Source organism: Brachypodium distachyon, chromosome 1, assembly GCF_000005505.3.
Source record: "Brachypodium distachyon strain Bd21 chromosome 1, Brachypodium_distachyon_v3.0, whole genome shotgun sequence".
Lineage (NCBI taxonomy): Eukaryota > Viridiplantae > Streptophyta > Magnoliopsida > Poales > Poaceae > Brachypodium > Brachypodium distachyon.
This window is the reverse complement of record NC_016131.3, coordinates 48,897,208-48,918,975: the sequence shown is the minus strand read 5'-3', so window position 1 is coordinate 48,918,975 and position 21,768 is coordinate 48,897,208. Positions and strand designations below refer to the sequence as shown.

General features: G+C 49.6%; 6 protein-coding genes and 1 long non-coding RNA gene across 9 annotated transcripts; 3 read left to right on the top strand and 4 right to left on the bottom strand.

Annotated features, from left to right (window-relative positions):
- Nucleotides 1-253: 253 nt before the first annotated feature.
- On the bottom strand, nucleotides 254-1,788 carry LOC100831201 (protein EXORDIUM-like 3). The gene has a single exon (XM_003561095.4). It carries the CDS (start codon nucleotides 1,563-1,565, stop codon nucleotides 516-518), a length of 1,050 nt encoding a protein of 349 aa, XP_003561143.2. The 5' UTR covers nucleotides 1,566-1,788; the 3' UTR covers nucleotides 254-515.
- A 2,404-nt stretch (nucleotides 1,789-4,192) lies between these two features.
- Nucleotides 4,193-5,009, top strand: LOC100830582. The gene has a single exon (XM_010229763.3). It carries the CDS (start codon nucleotides 4,510-4,512, stop codon nucleotides 4,768-4,770), a length of 261 nt encoding a protein of 86 aa, XP_010228065.1. The 5' UTR covers nucleotides 4,193-4,509; the 3' UTR covers nucleotides 4,771-5,009.
- Nucleotides 5,010-5,296: 287 nt separating this feature from the next.
- Nucleotides 5,297-5,926, bottom strand: LOC100833421. Its single transcript, XM_003557093.4, has one exon. It carries the CDS (start codon nucleotides 5,743-5,745, stop codon nucleotides 5,491-5,493), a length of 255 nt encoding a protein of 84 aa, XP_003557141.1. The 5' UTR covers nucleotides 5,746-5,926; the 3' UTR covers nucleotides 5,297-5,490.
- Nucleotides 5,927-7,632: 1,706 nt separating this feature from the next.
- On the top strand, nucleotides 7,633-8,541 carry LOC112270178. The gene is made up of 2 exons (XR_002962563.1): nucleotides 7,633-7,771; nucleotides 7,889-8,541. It is a non-coding gene; the product is annotated as an uncharacterized LOC112270178 (long non-coding RNA).
- A 1,016-nt stretch (nucleotides 8,542-9,557) lies between these two features.
- On the bottom strand, nucleotides 9,558-10,264 carry LOC100833108. Its single transcript, XM_003557092.4, has one exon. The coding sequence runs from the start codon at nucleotides 10,026-10,028 to the stop codon at nucleotides 9,762-9,764; it is 267 nt and encodes an 88-aa protein (XP_003557140.1). The 5' UTR covers nucleotides 10,029-10,264; the 3' UTR covers nucleotides 9,558-9,761.
- Nucleotides 10,265-12,162: 1,898 nt separating this feature from the next.
- On the top strand, nucleotides 12,163-15,996 carry LOC100832798 (succinate dehydrogenase subunit 5, mitochondrial). Its single transcript, XM_014899148.2, has 5 exons — nucleotides 12,163-12,379; nucleotides 12,458-12,546; nucleotides 13,791-14,095; nucleotides 14,213-14,398; nucleotides 15,560-15,996. The coding sequence occupies exons 1-5, from the start codon at nucleotides 12,240-12,242 to the stop codon at nucleotides 15,614-15,616; spliced, it is 777 nt and encodes a 258-aa protein (XP_014754634.1). The 5' UTR covers nucleotides 12,163-12,239; the 3' UTR covers nucleotides 15,617-15,996.
- A 410-nt stretch (nucleotides 15,997-16,406) lies between these two features.
- On the bottom strand, nucleotides 16,407-20,088 carry LOC100832486 (granule-bound starch synthase 1, chloroplastic/amyloplastic). 3 transcript variants are annotated; one of them, XM_003557091.4, is made up of 13 exons: nucleotides 19,927-20,088; nucleotides 19,314-19,671; nucleotides 19,123-19,203; nucleotides 18,941-19,039; nucleotides 18,753-18,842; nucleotides 18,591-18,654; nucleotides 18,315-18,415; nucleotides 17,833-18,186; nucleotides 17,576-17,752; nucleotides 17,291-17,482; nucleotides 17,119-17,205; nucleotides 16,875-17,003; nucleotides 16,407-16,785 (listed from the first exon to the last, which is right to left on the bottom strand). In XM_003557091.4, the coding sequence occupies exons 2-13, from the start codon at nucleotides 19,632-19,634 to the stop codon at nucleotides 16,669-16,671; spliced, it is 1,812 nt and encodes a 603-aa protein (XP_003557139.1). In that variant the 5' UTR covers nucleotides 19,635-19,671; nucleotides 19,927-20,088; the 3' UTR covers nucleotides 16,407-16,668. The 3 variants fall into 3 exon arrangements, with proteins under 3 accessions (XP_003557139.1, XP_014753090.1, XP_014753091.1); XM_014897604.2 differs by having other exon boundaries at nucleotides 19,314-19,682; nucleotides 19,927-20,055; XM_014897605.2 differs by having other exon boundaries at nucleotides 19,314-19,676; nucleotides 19,927-20,041.
- Between the last annotated feature and the right edge of the window lie 1,680 nt (nucleotides 20,089-21,768).

Below are 21,768 nucleotides of genomic sequence, written 5' to 3'. Positions count from 1 at the left end.
CATTTCGCAGAGTGGCCATCATCCTACATGACCAGCTTGTGTGCTACTGACGGCACTGTAATAATTTCAGTTGTAGAGTGTACTGATGCACACATGCATATCTCCCTGGAGACATGCAGCTCTGTACTGCATTTGTGCAATTGATTGTCTAATTTCCAGGATTTCCATGGAGACTGGTGAACTCCTACCTGCAAAATCTCTGTCCTCAACTATTGCTCGCAACAAACAATTTCGAGCGATAAGAACACGCTGATAGACAAAAGACCATCATCAAATTCCAAAGATCCAAAACAGTCTCAGCTGACATTACCACCATCCGTCCGTCCCCCCCAAAAAGACCAGCCCGACTCGCCATCTCTGCTTCAGTTCAGCTCACTGACTCTATACAAGAAAACGCTCCCATGGCCATGAATGGAGATAGATGTCCCGAGGAAGGAACCCCTCCATTCCATCCATGGCGGAAACAACACTACTCCTTACTACTACTACTCGACGCGCTACACACGGCGCCAAGTCTACTGGTGATCGAGCGCGTTGGGGCCGGAGCAGTAGCTCCGGTAAGGATCCCAGACCCACTGAACCAAGAACCTCCTGCCCCTAACGCCATTAACATTATACGCAGCTCCAGACCTCCCATCAGTAAGCAGCTGCCCAGTATACGCTCCCCCACCGCCCGTCCCATAAATCCCCTCGCACAAATCCGCGATCTCGGTCGGGAACGAGGGGTCGCCGCCGGCGTACCACGCGTTGGCCAGCGGGTTCGACGCCGCCTCCGCCAGCTCGTGCGCGATCACGCTCACCATCCCGTCCACGCCCACGTCCCCGTTCGGCGCCATCTCCGGCTTCCGGCCGTTCGCTACGTAACTCGGGATGGCGAACGGGTAGGCGCAGATCTCCGGGCAGCGGGCGGCGGAGTTGCCGACCCAGGCGTAGGGGAGCGTGTAGCCGACGATGGAAGGGAAGGTGAAGTAGTGGAAACCGCAGACTTGCCCGCAGAAGGTCTCCACGTGGACTTCCGGGGAGGTTAGCACCAGGTAGAGTCCGCCGGAGGAGTCGACGGGCAGCGGCTTCGTGCGCGCGGTGACCGCGTCGTGGATCACCCGCTGGATGTCGAGCCGGGTTAAGGACGCTCCCCGGGACATCCGGGTGTCCGATTTTTCCTGGCCGAGGTTGACGACGGCGGACACGTTGGCGTCGGTTTGGTCGGCGTAGAGGCGGACGGTGCGCCACCAGGCGGCGACGGAGGGGGAAGGGATGGCGGCGGCGCTCTGGGCCTCCGGCGAGAGGGAGCGGAGGAAGGCCCGGATGGTGCGCTTCTGGGTTGCCGGCCAGGCGCCGTACCAGATCGGGTGGACGGTGATGTCGGCCGCCAGCACCGGGCCCATGTGGTACTCCAGCTTCACGAAGTCTGACGAGCCCTCGAACTTCTTCGACACGCCGATGCCGGACGCGGCGTTGCTGCTGCCGTTGCGCGGCGGCCATGGACGCCACGCGCTTGCGAGCGGCGCCGCGAGGAGGAAGAAGAAGAGGCAGCGCATTGCGGGCGGAGCCGGAGGGGAAGGCATTGTGGGCGGCTGGGTTGTGCGGCGGCAGGGGAAGTTTTATAGGAAGATGGGAATGGAGGTGGCCATGGAGGAGTGTGAGTGTGAGAGTGGAGAGTGAGACGCTGCTGCTCTTGGCTTGGGCGCTTTTGGAGTTCCCAACCTTTTCGATGCTGGTGTTGTTGCTTTGCTTTTGTGGGTGTTGTAGAAGAACGTGTGTTGTTTCTACTGATTCTACTACTCCCAGCAGACATTCTACTGTGTCCTGGATACCTTAAGCATGATTGCGCTTTTCGATTTGACCATTCGTAAACTACAGTGAGAAACAAAACAACACAAAGTGTGAAGCCAATTTATTTTTTTAGAATGTTTGCGAAACTATCGAAAGCCTATGGTGCTAGCAGGACAACTAGTGGGCAAATGGGAAGAGCTTGAATTCCTTTGTGCTTTACGACCGCACCACATTTTGCCTCCACGGAACGAGCCTGTTAGAAAAAAATGCGCGGGCAAGCAAAAAATCCGCGCGCCCAACTGTTAAGCCGGGGGGCCCAGTTGCCATATTCCCGGCGTCTCGTCCCCATCCCCTTTCCCGTGAATGACAATCCGGACCCACACTCCCCGGTATACCGTACACGTATCACGGTTCGATGGGGCCGGTCCCGTCCATGGGCCCCACTCAAGGGAAGATATTTCCCCAGCTGGGCACTCGCGGCGGGGGAGCCAGTGTCCGAACGAAGGATGACTCGGCGCCACAGAAGCTCTGCAGAAAACGTAGCGCACGTAGATGCACTTCGATCTATTCACTGATATGCGGGCCTACAAATTTCTTGGACCACATGTCGGTGAGAGGTGCTGCGGCAACTAAAAGCTTTTTCCGTGGCGGGTCCCGCATGTCCGGCAAAAGTGGGGAAGGAGCTACGGAATGGAGGGTGAAATTTGGAGGGAAACGACATGGGGTACTGCACCGCATCGATTGTAGCGGGGCCCGGTCTTGTTTCCTTCCACCCCTCGCAGAGGAATTTTTTACTGTAACCGCCAAAATATTGTGTACACTCACGGAGTACAGACTACAGAGTTTAGCAGTAACATCACTAACATGAGTCTGGACTCTGGAGTGAGCATAGGCGTATAGCATCGAACGGGCACGGGGAGTCGTTCAGATGATAGGATTTGGCAGTAACTCCGGCCAGTATGTTTTTGAGTGGGTATAGGCACGGGTTGCAAGACATCCATGATCTTTGCGAAGAAGGTACAAGCATCTTCGATCTTGTTCCTGCTTTGTAAAATTTTAAATAGCACAGGTTATCCTCTTTATGTACGTTCAGTCATCGATTACGTACTCGCTGTGCTTGAATGTGCTGTACATCCTTGCGTTTATCTTTACGGGAATGATCTCGAAATCCGAATTATTTATATACTCCATATATTGTGCCGTTCATTTGTTCAACAGCTTGCATTGCACATTGCAGGCACGGTGATACAGCGTTCTTTCTCTGTCTACTCGTTTCGCGCCTCCTGCCTGCACGGCCCACCAAAGGTCAGTCTCAGTCCAGTCAAACTTGCTGAGCCTAGCATCGGTCGCTGCCACCATTGCCTTCTTTTTCCAACTTGTTTGACAATCCTGCGTCACTGCAAGCTCTGGCTTGTGCCATCGCCAGCAGAAATAAAGATGTGTGTCCGCAGTCACTGGTGTGGTCACCAAAAAACTATAAACAGAAGGCACTGAGTGACACCTGACAGTAGTCAGGTTGAGAAGTCCACGGAACGTACGTGCGGAAAACCGAAGGAGCTGAGCGGCCAGCGAGCAAAGCTAAAAACGCGTACCCAAGGGTTTGAAATTTACACTGAATTTACACTGAATTCTTATTATTTTTTTCGGGTAATTTACTCGAAATTCTTATGAATAGTTCCGCATCAGGAAAGGAGCATGGGATCTAAAATGCAAAAATTTATCGATAGCCTTCCAATGAAAAATCCGTGTATAAATTTCTGTGGTTCTTGGGCCTAAACGGAAGAACTAACCTTTTCTTCGTACTAGAGTACTACTCCTTCCGTCCCATGATCTGAGGTGCGCACGCATCACTAGATTTTCAATTTGATTAATTAAATATGTATTTTACTTAACAAAAAGTACATTATTAGATTCGTTATTGAAAGAACTTTTTAATGATATGATTTTTTAATTATTTAATTTATATTTAGTTAGTTAAATTAATGATCTAAGGACGCGTGCGTGCCTCTTATTATGGGACGGAGGGAGTACTATTTGCAACTGAATACAAGGCTGGGCCGTGGAATGTACTGGGTGCCCTCGAAGACTGTAACACGCCACAAGATATGGGCTTGTGGCCTCGGGACAGAAAGCTGTTGCCTGTTCTGTGTTTTCCTTTTGGGCCTCAAAACAGAAGGCTGTTAGCTGCTACAGTATTATTTTGCCAAACCCAGCAGCCCACGAACAACGTCCACAAATCGCACGTGCACGAAAAAAAAAGAACCTCAGGCGCCCGGCCGGTCAATATAGGTCAACACCACTGGCATCTGCCCGATGACACGTCACACCCGCTGCCATGCGGGACCCACAACAACCGGGCCAGGCTAGAAGAGAAGGAAGAAAAAAAAACGGGCGCACCCGAGAAAGCGCGGGAGCCGTTAGCATCCAGCACGCCACCGCGTGCGTCACGAGCTCGTTCTGGTCTCTCCCTCGCGCAGCGGCCGCGGTCCACGAATATTCTGAACTCCTCCAACGCACCACGGAAGGAAACCGCCATGCCCAAGCAAGCTCTCCCCGTATATAAGCCGAGCTCCGTTCCTCCGATCCCGTCACCAAACCTTACCAAGCACGCAATCAAGCAAGCAAGCAAAGCCAAATCGATCGCCCATCGATCTAAGAGCAAAGTCGAAACCTGTTGTTCATCCAGGATCCGGTGTCTGATCAATCGAGCTTTTTGATTTCAATTTCGCCGTCGCCATGGACAAGGTGCTGGCCTTCTCGATCCTGAGCGCGTCGCCGGCCGACATCGCCGGCGGGAGCTGGGCGCGGCTGTCGTGGCGGGGGAGGAAGCTGCAGCAGCAGGACGACCACCATAACCAGGCCGGAGCAGGGCGGCAGGGCGGCGGCGGCCAGCCGGCGGAGGCGGCGGAGCAGGGGAAATCGCAGGAGCCGCGGCGGCCGCGGTTCGCGCCGGAGTTCGATGGCATCGACTGCTTCGAGACCATCGTCTGGCGTTAAAGTTTCCTCTGCTTCCCCCGTATGACCAACGCTGTGCTGTTTGTATATAACGATTGATCATTGATCCCCCGATGCGGGGTGTTCATTACTTCTTTCTCGCTTTGTCGCTGCTAATTGAGCGTTCTTCCACGGGGCTGTACAGACAGAGCCACCCAATTCATGTAATCGAGATTGCTCCCAATTCATTCATGTAATCGAGATTGCTCCAAATTCATTAACGAGAGCTCTTCTTTAATTAATACCCATGTGCGGTGGATTACTTAGCTGTTTGTTCTGCAAAAGCATTACTAGTAAGCGATAGAGATGTTGGGACAAACGAATCCGGGCTGAAAGCGCCCGACCTGAATGCTACTCCTAGAAAAGTCGGCACGTTTCTCACGGGCAACGCGCCAGATGTCCGATCTCGTTTGCTAACGCGTCACTCTCGTGGTTGGGGGATAGATAACGTGTGTGATTATGTTTTGGCTTGGTCGGCGTCAGATCGGATGGTCTCGCCACAACAAGAACACGATCAAGTTCTTAATACGAAACGAACATACGACGGATCAGTGCATTAACACGATCAAGCATTGACTTGCTTGTTTTGCTGTATTGCATGTACTACAAGATCTTTACAGATTGCGGGTCTCTTCATCGCTAAATTAAGCAACCAAAAAAGATCACAAGGGGATCGAAAAGGCACAAAATTGATCAGTTCCTTCCCCGGAGATGGCCAAGTACTCAAAAGGAAACTATGGACTCGAAGCAGTTGATGCCATCGAACTCGGGCGCGAACCTCGCCTCCGGCTTCCTCTCCGCCAGCGGCGCGCTCTGCCGGACCTTCTTCTTCTTCTCCTCCGCTTGCTGCTGCTGCTGCTTCTTGGTGTCGGCGCCGCTCCGCCAGGAGATGACGCGCGTGGTGGCGTACCCGGCGCCGCCGCCCGCGATGTCCGCCGGGGACGAGCTCAGGATCGAGAAAGCCAGGATCTTGTCCATGGCGTAACAACTCACAACGAAACAATTCAACGCCCAACTACTGATCCTTCCTTGCTTGTGTGTTCTGTTTCTTGGTCTGACTCTGAGTCAAATTGGTACTGGATGTGCTCCTCAATTCCCCTGTGGCGCTGCTCGGCATATATACACGAAGAGAATAGAAGGGAAGGGAAGCCGAAACGGGGTCGGGTAGTTGATGTGACGCGGCGGGGCACGCCGGCTCCGACTGGCATACGGCAAAGACGGGACGCGGTTCGGCTGTTTACGGGGACGTGGCTTGTTTTGTTGCGACCCGACACGGCACGACACGGTCCCCGGAAGGAAGTGCCGTGCCGCGCGCCGCGCGCTGACCAGGGCCGGGCCGGTCTCTCCCTCCCTCCGTGCAGTGCAGTCGGTCAAGGTCGCTCCAACTCCAACAAAAGAAAGCAGAGGAGATGGGATCTGCTCTCTTGTGCTTAGGAGTCGGTGAGAGACGTACTCCATCTATCTTTTGGCGAATTGTTTAAAGGCGACGAAATGGAATAGTGGTATGGCTGGATATGGGATAAGGCGACACTTGGGGATCACAGAGGCGTGTGGCGTGTCATGTCTGGGATGGGCTTGGTCGGCATGCCACGGCCCCGTGCTATGCCGTTCCCAGACATCCCCGCGCCGCACGGGTCGGCTGGCCGGGCGCCCAGTTTGTTCGGCGATGTGCCGTCTGCTTGCCGGCCGGGCATCGATCGGTTCGTTCTTACGGCCGGCAAGCAGGAATTCAGGAATGAAACCAGTTGGTGATTACTGATACACCGAGACTACTACTGCTCCGGGAAATAGCCTGTTTGTTTCTAGACTGCTAGCCAGTAGCCACTGGCGCCGGTACACCTAACCTGCCGGGCCGGGTCAGGTGATCTGCACTGCACTCATCCAGACATGAGGTGAATTCAGCTCCCCTTTCCGTTGAAAGCAAAAGGCAGGAGCAGGGAAATCAAGGCCGACGAAAAGTCTAGCGACGCGGCTCAGTGGAAAGGGCGCAGCACATTAATTCGAGTTGGCCGCCTAACCGTCGGAGGAGTTCGTCGCGGCCCGCGCAGGGTCAAATTGACCTGGGTTGCTGGGCACCCCGGCGGCCCCTCTGCTTGACTGCAGGGAATTTGATAATTAACCATAGGGCAGAGAGCACCGTCTCTGACGGTGGACGATGACACCGACACGCACATGAGAGTACTCATGCTTATCCCCAAAACTGCAGCACTTGCTGGGTGAGATATGCCATTTCTATACTAGACTGTAGTGTCTTTGTTTTTGTTTATTAACAATTCCCTTTTGTTTGTCCTTTCGGTCGACAAGAACGCCGAGGTGTATGTCCTTGTTGGTGAGCACTGAAAAACCAGCCACGTTTCTTCTCAACAAGTATAGCCATCGGTTGGCTATAAGCTGCGCATGTCATCTATATTTTGTGCAATAACTAACATGTATAATAGTTGTAGTACCATGTGAGTAATAGTTTATCAACACATGGTCCACTTTGCATTCTGACATGGTTTTTACGAACACGTTGCAGCCGACTATTAGCTAGCTAATAGTCCATTTCTTTTCTTTCCTGTATTCTTTTCCCTCCAACTAAGAAAAAAGAGGACGTTTTTTTACATGCTCCGTAGAGTCCGGATGGAGTATCAGGAAAAGGCATAATAGACTGTTCACATTAAAAAAAGATGCGTCCTCTTCCGGTAAACTCGTCGCTCGTTTCTCTCTCCGAGCCGGCCCCGGCGCCTCCTCCGGTGCGCCGCCCGCGCCGCCGACCTCCTCCAGCGTGGCGCTGGCGTTCTCCACCCAGCCCCCGCCGCCGGCCTTATCAGTTCATAGAGAATAATATCTTTTCCTGCAGCATCCCAACTCTTGCGCGCTCCTGTGGAAGTGATACGATCGTTGGCTCCACAACAGGCTGTGAAGATGGTTCTTCGAGTTCACTTCCATCACCATCTCCTGCCCCTAAAGCTGTGATGGGAAAAGGCATCCAACCAAACTTCATCCTGACATTGCTTATTTTGTACGGCCACTACCAATGGATTTGAATGCTTTTTCTTTGCAACGTAAACCAGCTGACGGGAGTGTTTGAGTGTGCTACTCGAAGGTAAGGAAATTGCATCCTATCTTTACTTGACAGGGCCGGGCGGGCAGCGGACGGCGGCCGCGTGGTCGTGATGAGGAGGAACACGGCCTCCCGGCGCTGCCTTCTCATCAGCGGACCAGTCGAGCACAACGATGAGGATCGGGACCGCGGCTCACCACACAGCGGCCCTCGGGGCAGGCGGCAACGGCGTTGCAGAGCGCGGCGGGCAACCACGATGGAGCCCGGGCAGCTGCTCATCAGCGTTGCCGCCGGCGCCGCACCTGCTCGGTGGCCGCGGCCTCGAACGCGCGCACGAGGGAAGGCCGCATCACCAGATTTACGAGCAGCAGAGGGAGCTCGGGAGGCGGTATGCGGCGGCGGAGGGCGCTCTGGACGCGGTCTGACGCGATGGTGGCCGAGGGAGTGGAGCCCGTGTGCGGCGCCGACGGAGAAAAGCGGCTGGGCAAAGTGAATAACGGGGAGAGAAGGGGAAAAGGAAGCAAAGCGACGGGAAAGGGGAACTGACGATTTTTGTTTACCGTTTTACCCCCGTCCGAGAATACTCCGTCTCGTTTTCACGCGTTACTCCACGGACCCAAAACGGAGTATCATAGAGTAGTGACTCATCTGAACCGTTAGATCAAGTAAAACGAACGGGTAATAGCTAAAAATAACATATTTGCATCCTTATAGGCTGCTTCTGTCGTCTTATTATTCTTGGAAAACCGGAGATCTCAAGCAGCAACTAGACACGCACGCAGCTCAATACGATGCATATCCACTCAGTGGCTCAGTGCGTCCTCGGTAGAGTCATATGCCGGTCCTCATCGGAAGAACGAAAAAAAAATATTATATTTGGTTTGGATTCTCAAATTAATCGTTGTATTTGGTTTCAATTCTCAAAAAAAAAATTATATTTGGTTTCGATTCTCAAATTAATCACTGTATTTCGGAAATCGAGACTTACGGTCACTCAACTTAACGAAAATATGCCACATACGGTCATTGGCACAGTATTTCTACCGTATGAGTGCGTCGCATGTGCCATCCCAACGCAGATTTCTGCAATTTGCCCCTGACGAATAATACATGAGAGACCGGACCGGGCACGCGGACAGCGGGCCCCACCACAAAGGGATTCTTCAGGGACCAAATTGCAAAAAATGCGCTGAGGCGATGCACGCATGTGTACAAAATACGGTATAGCTGACCTACGTGGGACATTTTGACAAGTTCAGTGACGGCAAGTCTCGACTTCCAAAATACAGTGACTATATTGGGAATACAAACCAAGTTCAATGACTACGTGTGTATTTTACTCTATTTGTTTAGCTTTCTCCGTTATACATAGGATGTAATTTTTGTATCACGTTATAATGTGTTTTTATTGCTTTCTCTAGCCCAAGTAGCTTGGCTTGAGATGGCATCTCGGAGGCATGTTTGCCTTGTTTGACAAGTTTTGTTTTCTACCAAGCTTTGTTTGGCAACTTTGTGAGACTTTCTTTGCGCTGGTCAATTTTGACGGCACCGGCGTTCAGTTTTGCGACTCCGCACGCAGAGACTGTAATTTTGTTTCCTCCTCTGTTCAACTGTAATTTTCTCCTCCATTTCGGTTTCAGAGACCGACTGAACACGTTTCTGGGAAGGGAACCTATCCGAAAGAAGAATATTCAACGTGCGTTGGGCGGATCCAGTGATCAAATGAACAAACAAAGTGAATTCATTTTAGCACACCAATATCCACTTGGAATTCCTTCTCGGTTCAATTTTCAATAATGCTTAGTCACTACATATCCAGGCACATTTATACGTGTGAACAACGACGACCTAATCAATCAATCCAAGTCACCAAGAAACGTGTTCAGTAATTAATACCACAGTCCCTAATTAATCATCGATCATTCAACTGCATTTTTTTTTTGCTAGATCAGTGCATGACGACGGTGTCGAAGCAGTTGAGCCCGTCGAACGCCAGCTCGAACCCGGCACGCCGCTGCTGCTGCTTCGCCGTCGCCGACAAAGACGAAGACGACGACTCGCCGCAGATCAGTCCCCGCTTCTTCTCGGCGTCCGGCGCCGCCGCCGTGGCGCCGGAGACGACGGCCAGGTGCTTGATGGCGGTCGCCGACGTGCCGTAGGCGTCCAGCGGCGCCTCGCAGAAGACCATCGACGCCAAGAGCCTCTCCATCGCCATGGATCTTCTTCTTCTGCTGCTGCTTCTTCTGCTACCTGCTGCTCGCGGAAGGAATTCACCAGCTCTGACGACGATCGGACTCTTGCTCGGTTAACTTGTGTTGTGATCGAAATGCACTGTTGTTGGGGGAGATTTTATAGGGTCGCGTTCGGAATTGGAGCGCGCGGGGGAACGGAGAACGTGCGGGGATTTACGGGAGTCCAAGAGGATGGCGAGCACGAGCGGACGCGGAACCCACGAGGACACGACCGGGTTTGATCTGATCCTATCCGCAGTGCGACGTGGGGTCGGGAAGCACGGCAGACGTTGGATTGGATGGACTGGTCTCGGAGGGATCGGGTGCCGTCGGATTAGGGATATGCGTGTTGACTCGGGGTTTTTTTTTAGGAAGAATTGACTCGGGTATTTCGGCTTCGAACTCGAAACGTACGGACTTTTAAAACTCCACTAAAAATTCGATTCCAAAAAGATTTACATAAGTGATATGATAGGCGAGCTTGTGCTATGTCAAGAAGTAAATAAACCGCTTTGAAGTTTGAAATGGTCGAACCTGCTTTCAAATGGCATGAGATGGACATCTTGTATGGCTTTAAAGTTAATAAGGAGTTAAATTTATTTGTGAGAATTTAAGGGTCGTCTGGAACAAACAATTTTCTCATGAATTTTGTATGAAAGGAAGCATGAAGAGTCCCTACATTGCCATTTGAAGTATAGAATTGTCTTTGAGAACCCTTGTATAGGAATTTTTCCTTTCCTCGGCGTTTTGGAGGTTTTCAAACATTTTGCTCAAACTTCATGTTTTAATTTTCTTTGAAATCCAATGCGAATGTATCTTTACTTCTCTTCTTCTCTCTCTCTTTTGAAGAATTTACATAAGTGATATGATAGGCAAGCTTGTGCTATGTCAAGAAGTAAATAAACTGCTTTGAAGTTTGAAATGGTCGAACCCACTTTCAAATGGCATGAGGTGGACATCTTGCATGGTAAAGTTAATAAGAAGTTAAATTTATTCTGTGGAAATTTAAGGCTCGTTTGGAACAAACAAGTTTCTCATGAATTTCCTATGAAGGGAAATTTCCTACGATTCGTTTGAAGTATAGAATTGTCTTCAAGAACCCTTGTAGGAATTCTTCCTTCCTCAACTTTTTGGAGGTTTTAAATTTTTTTGCTCAAATCTCATGTTTAAGTTTTCTTTGAGAAATCCAATGCACCATGTATCTTTACTTCTCTCCCTTTTGAAGATTTTTTTTCATGTAAAATTCACGCGAAGCATCCAGACAATTGTGCTTTAGATATCTTTCTAAATCTATAGCCATGGTTAGTATTTGGAGGATTCATGAATTTTTACATACGTTTTTTTAATTCTGGACAAAATGTTTGTTTTAGAACAATCCCCCAATGCATTTCAATTATAACTCCGGTACAACCTTACATGTCAGAAACATGTACAACACAAGGTGCTTAACATTGCAATCTCATTGCGGGAGGTTAATGGCGAGTAATTTCTTTGTTCCGGTAAGGTCAAGGTGCCTCTTTACAGTACTGGAGTATTTTTTTTTCCTAGGGTGTGCAAATTACTGCAAAAAATGTTTAAAGAGATAACATTTTTTAGGGGATTTGAAGAGAAAACTTTGTCACATCCCATCATCAAGCAAGCACATATGTAAATTTCATCTGCCATTGCAACTTCCTCTTTACATACGTTCTTAAAAGGGTGCGTGGCACATCTTGTAATCAAGCTTGCTCCCTCGCGTAAATAAAATACTAGTGTTTTTGAGTCGACATCAATCTAGTCAAAATTTAGAAGTATTGTGCCATCTTAAATATTATTTAAAACTATATTACTCACTCCGTACCAAAATAAATGACTTGAATTTGTTTAGATTTTTATACAAATCAAATCCACTTCACTTGTTCTAGGACGGAGGAGTATAAAATATATAAACAGTGTTCTCTTGAGAAGTGCTTTCATAATATCAAATTTTAGTTGCAGGTCCAAACAGGTTTTCTGTTTCTGAACAGAAGAGAAGACGAAGTATTATACTGCTCCCTCCAATCATAATTTTTTTTTGTTGTGTTTTTAGTTCAAACTTTGGGAGGGGATATGAATAAGCATACATGTCGAGATTCAAGAACATTCAACAAACTCGAACATATCCGCCAACGACCGTAAGCTGCCAGAGAAAGAGAGGAAAAGAGAGAAAAGGAAAAATGGCATCGTCGGCCCGAGCGGCGGCCTCCGCCGCGAGATCAGCTCTCCGCGCGGCGCCCCTCGCCGGCCGCGTCCCAGGCTCGTCGCTTCCGCATCTGGCGCCCTCTTCCCCTGCCCAAGCCGCAGGGATCCTCCGCAGGTAGGTTACTGCTAGGTCGAAGGGATCTGTCTGACGGATGGCCATGGGTGTGTGTGCTTACGTCGAGATTCCCTGCAGGTCGGCGGGAGCGGCGTGGATGCAGACGCTGGTAGCGCCCCTGCACAGCGCGGCCAGGTCGGCTCGCACGAGGACCTGCAGCGCCCAAGGTAAACCCGCGCGTCGCTTCTCCTCCTTTCCCCGCTTCACTTCTTCTGGTTGTTAGCACTTGTAGAGATAATAGTACCCACGCTATCAATACCACTAGCTTGAATCTGTTATTGATTGACTGTGTTATTGGTTGTGCATTCTGGTTTTTTCAGGGTCAGGTTGAGGATAATAGGTTATTTACCAAAATTTTGTTTGATCTTTGAGTTGCCAAGGGACTGTATTTATACTGAGCGCTCGAATGTTTTCTCGAATTGATTTGGCCGACCAAAAATAACGTAATCGGTGAACTGAACTCTGTGTATTAGACACTACACATTTGATAGATGTTTAGCTCTGCAGCCTGCAATATGATGCGTCGACCGGAGGGATTGTTTTTTTTTTCCGTCATGTGCACGGCATTGTTACTGACTTACTGTGCTCAACTGCAAATACATCATATGAACCTAGGAATAAGTGTGTGAATCCTGTTGGTTCTACCGGATGAATGAGCATTTGTAAAGAAACACGCTACTCCCTCCGTTGCATAATTATTGTTGTTGTTTTAGTGCAAATTTGAACTAAAACAGCGACAAGAATTATGGGACGGAGGGAGTAGTAGTTTGAATTGAAGAGAACCAGTGATAAACACTAATGACTCTATGAATAGTTAAGCAACTGCTGAAGGAAACAGCTGTCAATTCCTGGTTCACTGATTTAAAAATACCGCTGTAGCTTATTATCCTTAATAATCTCTGAGTATATTATGACCCCATATACTGCAACTGCATGACACTAGACTGTTGTTTACCAGTACCTGTTACATTAAGCAATCTTCTTGTTTTTGGTGAATTTGGTATATTTGTACATTTGTATTGATTGTTCTTAACTAATTCGTTGTATTAGTTTTCTTCAAGGTTAATCTTATACTCCCTAACAAGAATACTAAAACAGCGACAAGTATTTAGGAACAGAGGGAGTAGTATCTAGAACCATATGTGATATATTGGTTCTTTTGAGTACTTGACTGTGGCACCATGTAGATTGATAAGTTGAAAACTTCCATTTATATAGCTCAATTATTTCTTGGTCTTCATATTATTTATCAATTAAGGATCGCTGTCTAGTAAACATGTTAAGATGCTAGTAGTTCACTTCATAACAAATAAACCCAGATAGTGCCTGTCTTTATATTGTATAGTTCAAACTCATACCTTATCTATGGATATGACCATTATTGATTAACTTTTGCATCTTATAAACTCAGATGGCAACACCTCATCCTCATGGAACTTTAGGCGCCCATTCAGTTCAAATGAAAAGCATCTGCCTGCAATATCTGACCCAGAAATTGAGTCCGCGTTGAAGGATTTGATGGCTGCTAGCTGGAATGAACTTCCAGGTTCTCTTGTCAATGAAGCAAAAAAAGCAGTATCTAAAGCTACTGATGATAAGGCTGGTCAAGAGGCTTTGGAAAATGTATTTCGTGCAGCTGAGGCATGTGAAGAATTTGGTGGAGTTTTAGTTACCCTAAGATTGGCTCTTGATGATCTTTGCGGTCTAACGGGTGAGGTCAGTACTTAATCGTCTCTATACTCTCGTTGATTCATTGCTCTCTGGTCTCTGCAGAGTTGGGGCTCATTTTTCTCCTTTTACTTGTATCTGTCTTACCAAGTCTGATTCTTGCAGAATGTTGGTCCCTTGCCTAGTTATGTAGAAGATGCTGTTAAATCCGCATATAATAGATATATGGCATATCTGGAATCATTTGGCCCTGAAGAGCATTATCTACGTAAAAAGGTGGAGAGTGAGTTGGGGACAAAAATGATTCACCTGAAAATGAGATGCAGTGGCATAGGGTCCGAGTGGGGAAAGGTATGTTTGTCTCGAATCTACTACTCCCTGCAGTACAGCTTACTTCTATGCCAGCTTCCATTGTAGAACTCATGTTTGACACATCCATGGTTTGTGGGCCATTGGGGCTCATGGGTCTTCTTGTAACTACATTTAGTATGAAGTTTGCTTTTACATATACAGTTTCCTCATGCTGTTTTTCAGCTTACTTAGTGTATGCTATATCTGCTGTCACATTTCCAGTTTGTGCGAGATTACCATTTTATTCCGCTATTTGTGTATCACAGAAAACATCAAATAACATCTTCCATCTTGTGGCCACTCACTTGAGTAGGTTGTATATGACCGTGTTTTATTGTTAGTGTATACCAGGAAAGACTAACAGACCCATAGATTCAGTTATAACTACCATCTTGTGTACTTGCCTTTCATTTGATTCGTAAAGCAAAGAAATTACACATAGCTACAATTTACTAACTGGCTGTGCGTGTTCTTTTACCAAGTGTTATGTGGGCTGTGCTACTGGTAGCTATACACACAGCATGGAGAACTTGTAGGAAATGCTGTTTAACTTGTTGCTCGCTTGTGCTTCCAAATAAGTATTGACGGTGACAGATAACCCTGAGCACATGTCAAACCGCAACAACTAAGAACGCTTACCTCTTGTTTTTATGAGTTAACAAAAAGAAATTCATCTGTTTGGTTACCACCAACACACCACTTACTGCAAACCCTGCCTATCATTTTATTTTCTCAGACTACTAGACATTTTCGAATTACTCTAGATGTCTAATAGGTGAGTTGGCCCATTTATATTGGTTCATGTTGGCTTATAGTAGTTTCAAAATTTGTAACTAGTTTTCTAGTGTTCCCACACCCTTAGGAACTGGACAGTACTAGCAGCTCAGTAAGAACTATATGTGTGGTTGTTAAAAGTTACCTATCCACTTATTCTGGGTAAATGCTTTTATCCAGTGTTACTGTTTTCTTCTCATGTAGCAAATGCTGCTCGATTACATTTCCTGTGTGGATTCATGTCTTCACGCTCATGTTCATAACATGTATTCTCATGTTGGTGTTTGCTCTTGTTGTTGCCTGATATGAAATTAATGTGTAGTTGTGTACTGATCTTTATTCAGTACTCCATCCATACTCACGATGATGTAATCATTGTTCTTGCAGATCACCCTGATTGGCACCTCTGGAATCTCAGGGTCTTATGTTGAGCTAAGGGCATGATGGAACTCTGCATATCAGAACTGTGGGCAAACACCGATGGGCCGACAGGAAGCAGCATATCAGAACCAGGTGTTCCCATTTTCCTTTGTTTCACACTGTAGTTACCAAGCCAATAACAATAGCAAGGAGATTGTCATAACAGATGTGCGCTTACAGCAACTCTTTGTGCTCCAAACTTATGCTGCTGTAATAAGAACGTGTCTCTGGTGGTTACGTTGATTTTGTTTTTTTGTGCAACCTATGATGGGTGGTCTTTAATGTCACGTTTTGGGGTCTTTCTCGCATGTTGAGGAACAGTTTATCTGAATAAGATTTCTGTCTTGTTCAGAAGTTCTGTACTGTTGATCTATTTCGTGCATTGCTGAGACTTTTGCTGATTATTATATCGGCTACTGTTTTGAGGGGGATCCCCTCTGCAATTATCTTTTGTTGATTGTACGACATGGCATATCAAGAGTCACCATATGAAAGAGGACGCTCCGCGCTGTATTTTGCAGTCGACCGCCAAAAATGCATTTACAAGATTCAAAATATTTGCTGTTTTAGTAGTACTGCTACTAGTATTTTTTTAAGGTTTGACCAACTACTTGTGGCGTCCACATTAAATACATATACAACATTCAAAATATAATTTTTCATGATTTATTAAAAATAGGGAGTAGTATGTGAGTAATATGTGTTAATTGAGCAACCATGAATATATACCAACAGTTGAGCCACTATCCTATCCCCGTTGGACCAAAGAAAAGAAGTTAATCGCAAACCAAACACATAGAGATTAACAAATAGCTACAATTCATAATAGTAGATCATTTGCTTATTTCCAATATACCACATCGAAATGCAAAGCACGGTTTCAACACTTTAATACACACACTCGCAAGCACAATCTCAAACTTATTGATTAGCCTACACTGGCTGGCTATATATATCAGTACTACAACAAGCGACTACCTCTTTCTGCCCATATACTAAACCCCGAATATCCTGGATGTTCCATTGTTTCCTGCACGCACTTGATGCTGAATTCTGCAGCTGGATGGAGAGTCTCTTCAGGGAGCGGCGACGTTCTCCTTGGCGAGCGGCGCGATCTCCTCGCCGACGATCCCCGGCTCGCTCCCGGCGACCCCCAGCCCCAGCAGCACCTCCTCCCAGTTCTTGGCAGGCCCCTGCATTCATCATTGCTCAAACCACCGTTGTCTCTTCTTCCCTTTTTCAAATGGAGGCAGAAGAGTCGAGTTTTATTCGGTGTACATACCTTCCAGGAGAGGTCCTGGGCCATGCAGTTCCTGACCATCTCCTGGTGCGCCGGCGTGCCGACGACCTTGACGGCGCGCTTCAGGGTGGTCGCCACCTTCTTCACGTCCTCCGGCTCCACCACGTTGCACTGTACGTGGTACGTGACCAAGCAACAGAAATGAGTCGATCAATCGACAGTCATATATAATCAAGCTTGCAATGATCGGATGAGATGAATTCAGACAAGAGGTCGATGGACGTACGTCGACGCTGAGGCGGCCCATGTGGAACCCAGTCTCGCCCTCGACGATCGTGTCCACAAGACCGCCGGTGGAAGCGCACGCGCAGGGCTGGAATCAGAATTCATGGTAATCGTCTTGAGAAGATAAGATGACGGCTTAATTTGGTGAGAATGAAGGAGACATTTATATATACCGTGCCGTAGCGCATCCCTTGGAGCTGGATGAGGCCGCAGGGCTCGAAGCGGCTGGTGACGGCGAGCAGGTCGGCGCCGGCCATGATGTAGTGCGCCAGCGGCGCGTTGAACTTCACCACGGCACGCACCTTCTCCGGGAACCTCTCCTCCAAGCTCTTGAACAGCCGCTCGAACTTCTTCTTCCCGGTGCCCTGCATCCATATATATATCCCATCATCATCGATCCACAATGATAAGGATTTGAGATGCCGTTGATCTCTATGGTGATGCAATGGCATGCGTACCAGGAGGACGATCTGGACGTCTTCGTCCAAGATCTCAGGGATGGCGGCGGCGATGACGTCGGGTCCCTTCTGCTCCTCCAGCCTGCCGATGAACGCCACCAGCGGCACCTTCCGGTCCACCGGCAGCCCCACCTCGGCCTGCAGCGCCTCCTTGTTCAGCGCCTTCCCCTCCACCGCCTGCACTTAACTCACCTCGTCAGACCAAACCAACCGGCCACCGGAGACGAAGAAGAAGGTGCAAAACCAATGGTGCTCACGGTGGAGGCGTCATATTTGACCGCGATGAACTTGTCCTTGGTGGGATCCCACTCGCTGACGTCCATGCCGTTGACGATGCCGGTGATCCCCGTAAGCCGCATGATGTTGTCCAGCTCACAGCCCCTGGCGATCCCGGAAATGAGCTCCTCCGCGTAGTACGGGCTCACCGTCAGCACCCTGTCGGCCTCCAGGATCCCGCCCTTCATCCAGTTGATCTTGGGCCCTTCCACCGGCTTGTCGTACCCGTCGATGAAGTCGAAGGACGACTTGAACCGAGCGGGAAGGTTCAGCAGCGAGAAGTCGTCTAAGGAGAAGCGGCCCTGGTACGAGATGTTGTGGATGCAGAAAGCAACCTACAGAGCACCCCAGATTATAGCAGCAGAAGAACCTACATTACATATGCTATATATGCAACCTGAAGAACAAGATATGATGCCGAAAGAACAGCTTCAGAATTATGTAATTAGCAGCGTGAATTTACCTTTGCGGTTCTGTAGATGCCGTTGGACTGGTAGCTGTTCTTGAGGTAGCAGGCGAGCGGGCCTGTGTGCCAGTCGTTGCACACGAACACCACGTCTTCCCCTGCATCACACGTACATGCACTCAGCAAACCAGATTTAGAATCTTTCAGTCTGACATATGATACTGTGTGATGAATACGGTAATAGTTCCAAGAAAACAATGCGTTTTTCAGATCACTATCTAGCAGTCTAGCTTACTCCAGCTTGTACTACTAGGTGTGCTGGTCAGTCCTTACCGTAGGGTCCTGAGTAGAACGGGTTGTTGTCGAGGCTGAGGATCCTGGGTACTTCCAGCGCTGCCTGCATGATCATCCAAGAACCAGCTCAGGGATCCGGACAAAAGCTCATCAGTCAGTAACCCACTCCATTAATTCAAGTGAGTGATTCAAGAAAGTGACCTGGCAAAGAAGGCTGAAGCGGAGCTGGTTGTCCTTGTAATCCGTGCCCGTGTCGGGCCCGTAGATCTTCTCGCCGGTCTTGCCCCAAACCTGAAACCAACCCAGCACAGCAGGACACAAAAACTTGACTCGTCATGATCATGTTCAGTATGGATTGATGACGGAGGCAGAGCTCGATGATCACTAACCTTCTCGAGGAACCATGGGTGGTCGACGAAGACGCGGTCGACGCCGCGCTTGTAGCAGTGGAAGAACCTCACCATCTCGTAGCTGTCCCCGACCTTGATCTGCCAAGATCAAAGATATTCAGAACTGACCGATGGATTACAAGCGTGCACAACCACAATGGGCTTTGTAAATGTCAATGTACCTCGGCGACGACGCTGGTGTCCCAGGCGTCCTTGTACTGGTCGTAGCGCGGGGAGATGACCATGACCCGGTGCCCGTTCGCCTGAAGAGCACAACACAAGTTTGTCATCAATGTCGGCCGGCAAGAAGAAGAAGAAGAAGAAGAAGAAGAAGAAGACGGTGATTTATCAATATTGGTGGATGCTTAATTACGGCCATGGCGGGCGGGAGGCCGCCGAGGACGTCGCCGAGGCCGCCGGTCTTGCTCCAGGGCGCCATCTCGGCGCCGACGAAGACGATGTTCATGCCAGCGCCCGTGGCGCCGGCGCCGGCGCGCACCACGGCGGAGGCGCGCCTGATGATCCGGCCCCCGCGCTGCGGCGTCGTCGTGGTCCTCCGCGCAGGCGCCGTCGCGCGGGCGGTGGTCCTCATGCCGACGATCTTGCCATGGTGGCCGCGCCGGAGCACGGACGACGGCGGCGGCGGCATGCCGGCACACGTGGCGGCGAGCTGGGACGTGACCAGAGCCGCCATGGCACAAGTTTTCGGCTCTAGCTCTGGCGAAAGATGGCTGCACTGCCACTGAATCAGTCACACGATTTATAAACTACTACTCCATTTCTGAAGATCCGAGGTTTACGTAATCAATTCCGATCAGGAGAGGAGAGATCTTCAACACAGGAAAATAAAATATAGGAGAATACTAATCCGGGTCCGGGGTAAACCATCACGATTTACATCCTGGAGTAGTACAGTATTCAGTTTACCCCTCCCACTACGGAACTGGAAACCGGGAACGGAAGAGGGACCGATGCGGGAGATTTACCTGATCTGATCTCTTCTTCTTTCACCGATGCAGGATGGATGGATCGACGGAACGTACGAACTACGCAGGCAGCAGTGCTGTTTGTTCTTCTTCTTCTTCTTCAGTCACTCGAAGGGAGGGGGGGGGGGGGGGTTTATTACTGCGGGCGGCAGTGCCTTCCACTCCTCCTCCTCCTGACTGACAGACAGACAGACGACCGAAGGACGGACACTTCTCTCTGCGATGGGGCCTTGGGGGAATTGGCAATGGAAAACGAACGGTGGGTGGTGGCTCCGGACGCCGTGCCGTGGGGTCCCGAGGGGCGTGTACTTGTAGTACTCCACGCGGATGGAGGGCTCGCCGTTGCGTGAAGCGCGCCAGGCGCTCACGATCCCCACAATACCCGTTCCCCCTGCCCCCGGGTCCACGTCTCCCCCCTCTCTCTCTCTCTCCCCACCTGGCCCGCACGTCAGCTGGGTCCTCATCACTTGTTCAGGGGGCAATAACGCCTTGATTTGCTTGTTTGTTCCTTGGGACGGACGATGGAGATCGATTTGGCCGCGGGCGGAAGGGACACAGATCCACCCATGGCTCGTGTCACGGCGTGCGTCGTCTTGCGTTTCCCTGCTAGTTCCGATGTTCCATGGCACGGGCCCCGGGTGACCAACTCGGGATTTCCGGTAGTACTCCACTCCAGAGCCGTTGGGTTCTGTGTCGACCCAAATCTGTTTTGTGGCCTTGTGGGTGGGGGAGCCACACCCGTTAGCGTACTCTTTTGCCTTTCGAGTTCTGGGGGCCATATGCCAACTCCGTAGATACTCATGCTGCTCCTTGATTTCAATTCTCTGCGTGCAGCTGGCGGTATGGCAGTGGGAAGTAAAGTGTGGCGACGCTGAGCTATACGACAAGAGCTTTTACGTACGTGCGGCCTGGCTTACCTTACCTTGCATGACGACGGCACCGTGCGTGCCAGTTGGTGGTCAACTTTACAGGCGTACGCCGTGAACTCGTGACTCTAACCTACCTGCTGCCAAACAGACGCTTCAGAATTCAGAGACGCACATACGTAGACGTACGTGTATGTTTCTTTTCTGTTTTTCACTACCGCAAGGCACGATAGCTGACGCTCCCCTGACACGTGGATGTTTGTATGGGCTGTGAAGGTGGACTCAGATTGTTGGGTTTTCCAAGCCCTGTTTGCCTATCCGAGCTCACAGTTGCTTCTCAAGGCCCAACACAAGAGCGCTAGCACTATTTCCACCGAGCAGCAGCGTGTGTGTATTTCACCCCTCGACCCAGCACTGGCCAGGTAAACTAGGCCTGATAAGGCAGGACCCAGCGTTATGCCGTGCTTGGAGCCCACACAACTGAGCCCAAACGCGAGTTAGACTAACAAGGCCCATGCCACCAAAAAACTTTTCCTTTTCCGCCACCAAAGGTTCTTCTCTGCTTTGCTTTTGCACCGTTTTCCACTCCATCGCCATGCTCAACGGCCGTTTCTTTTCACCGTACTGAATAAAAGAGGCCGCCACTGAAGCCACGGTAAGCTTTTGCGACCGTAATCAGCTTCAGATTCGGTGCACATGCACGCATTAGACCCTTTCCGAAGCAAACCAAGCACTGCAAGTCGCTTACCCGGCAAAAATCCTTCCAGCCAGGCCAGGCAGCCTCCGTCGCCTTGTTTGACTCCAGTCCAGGGGGATCGAAATTCGAAAGTGATCGTCGTAGATCGGGGCAAATGGCCAAGTTAGGCAAAGGCTTTGCACCGCACACACCGTCGCTTTAAAGCGTGGCTTTGCCACTGTATCGTTGATGCTTTCTCTGCTTTTGTGCAACATGAAGCGGCTGGAGAAATTTGGAACT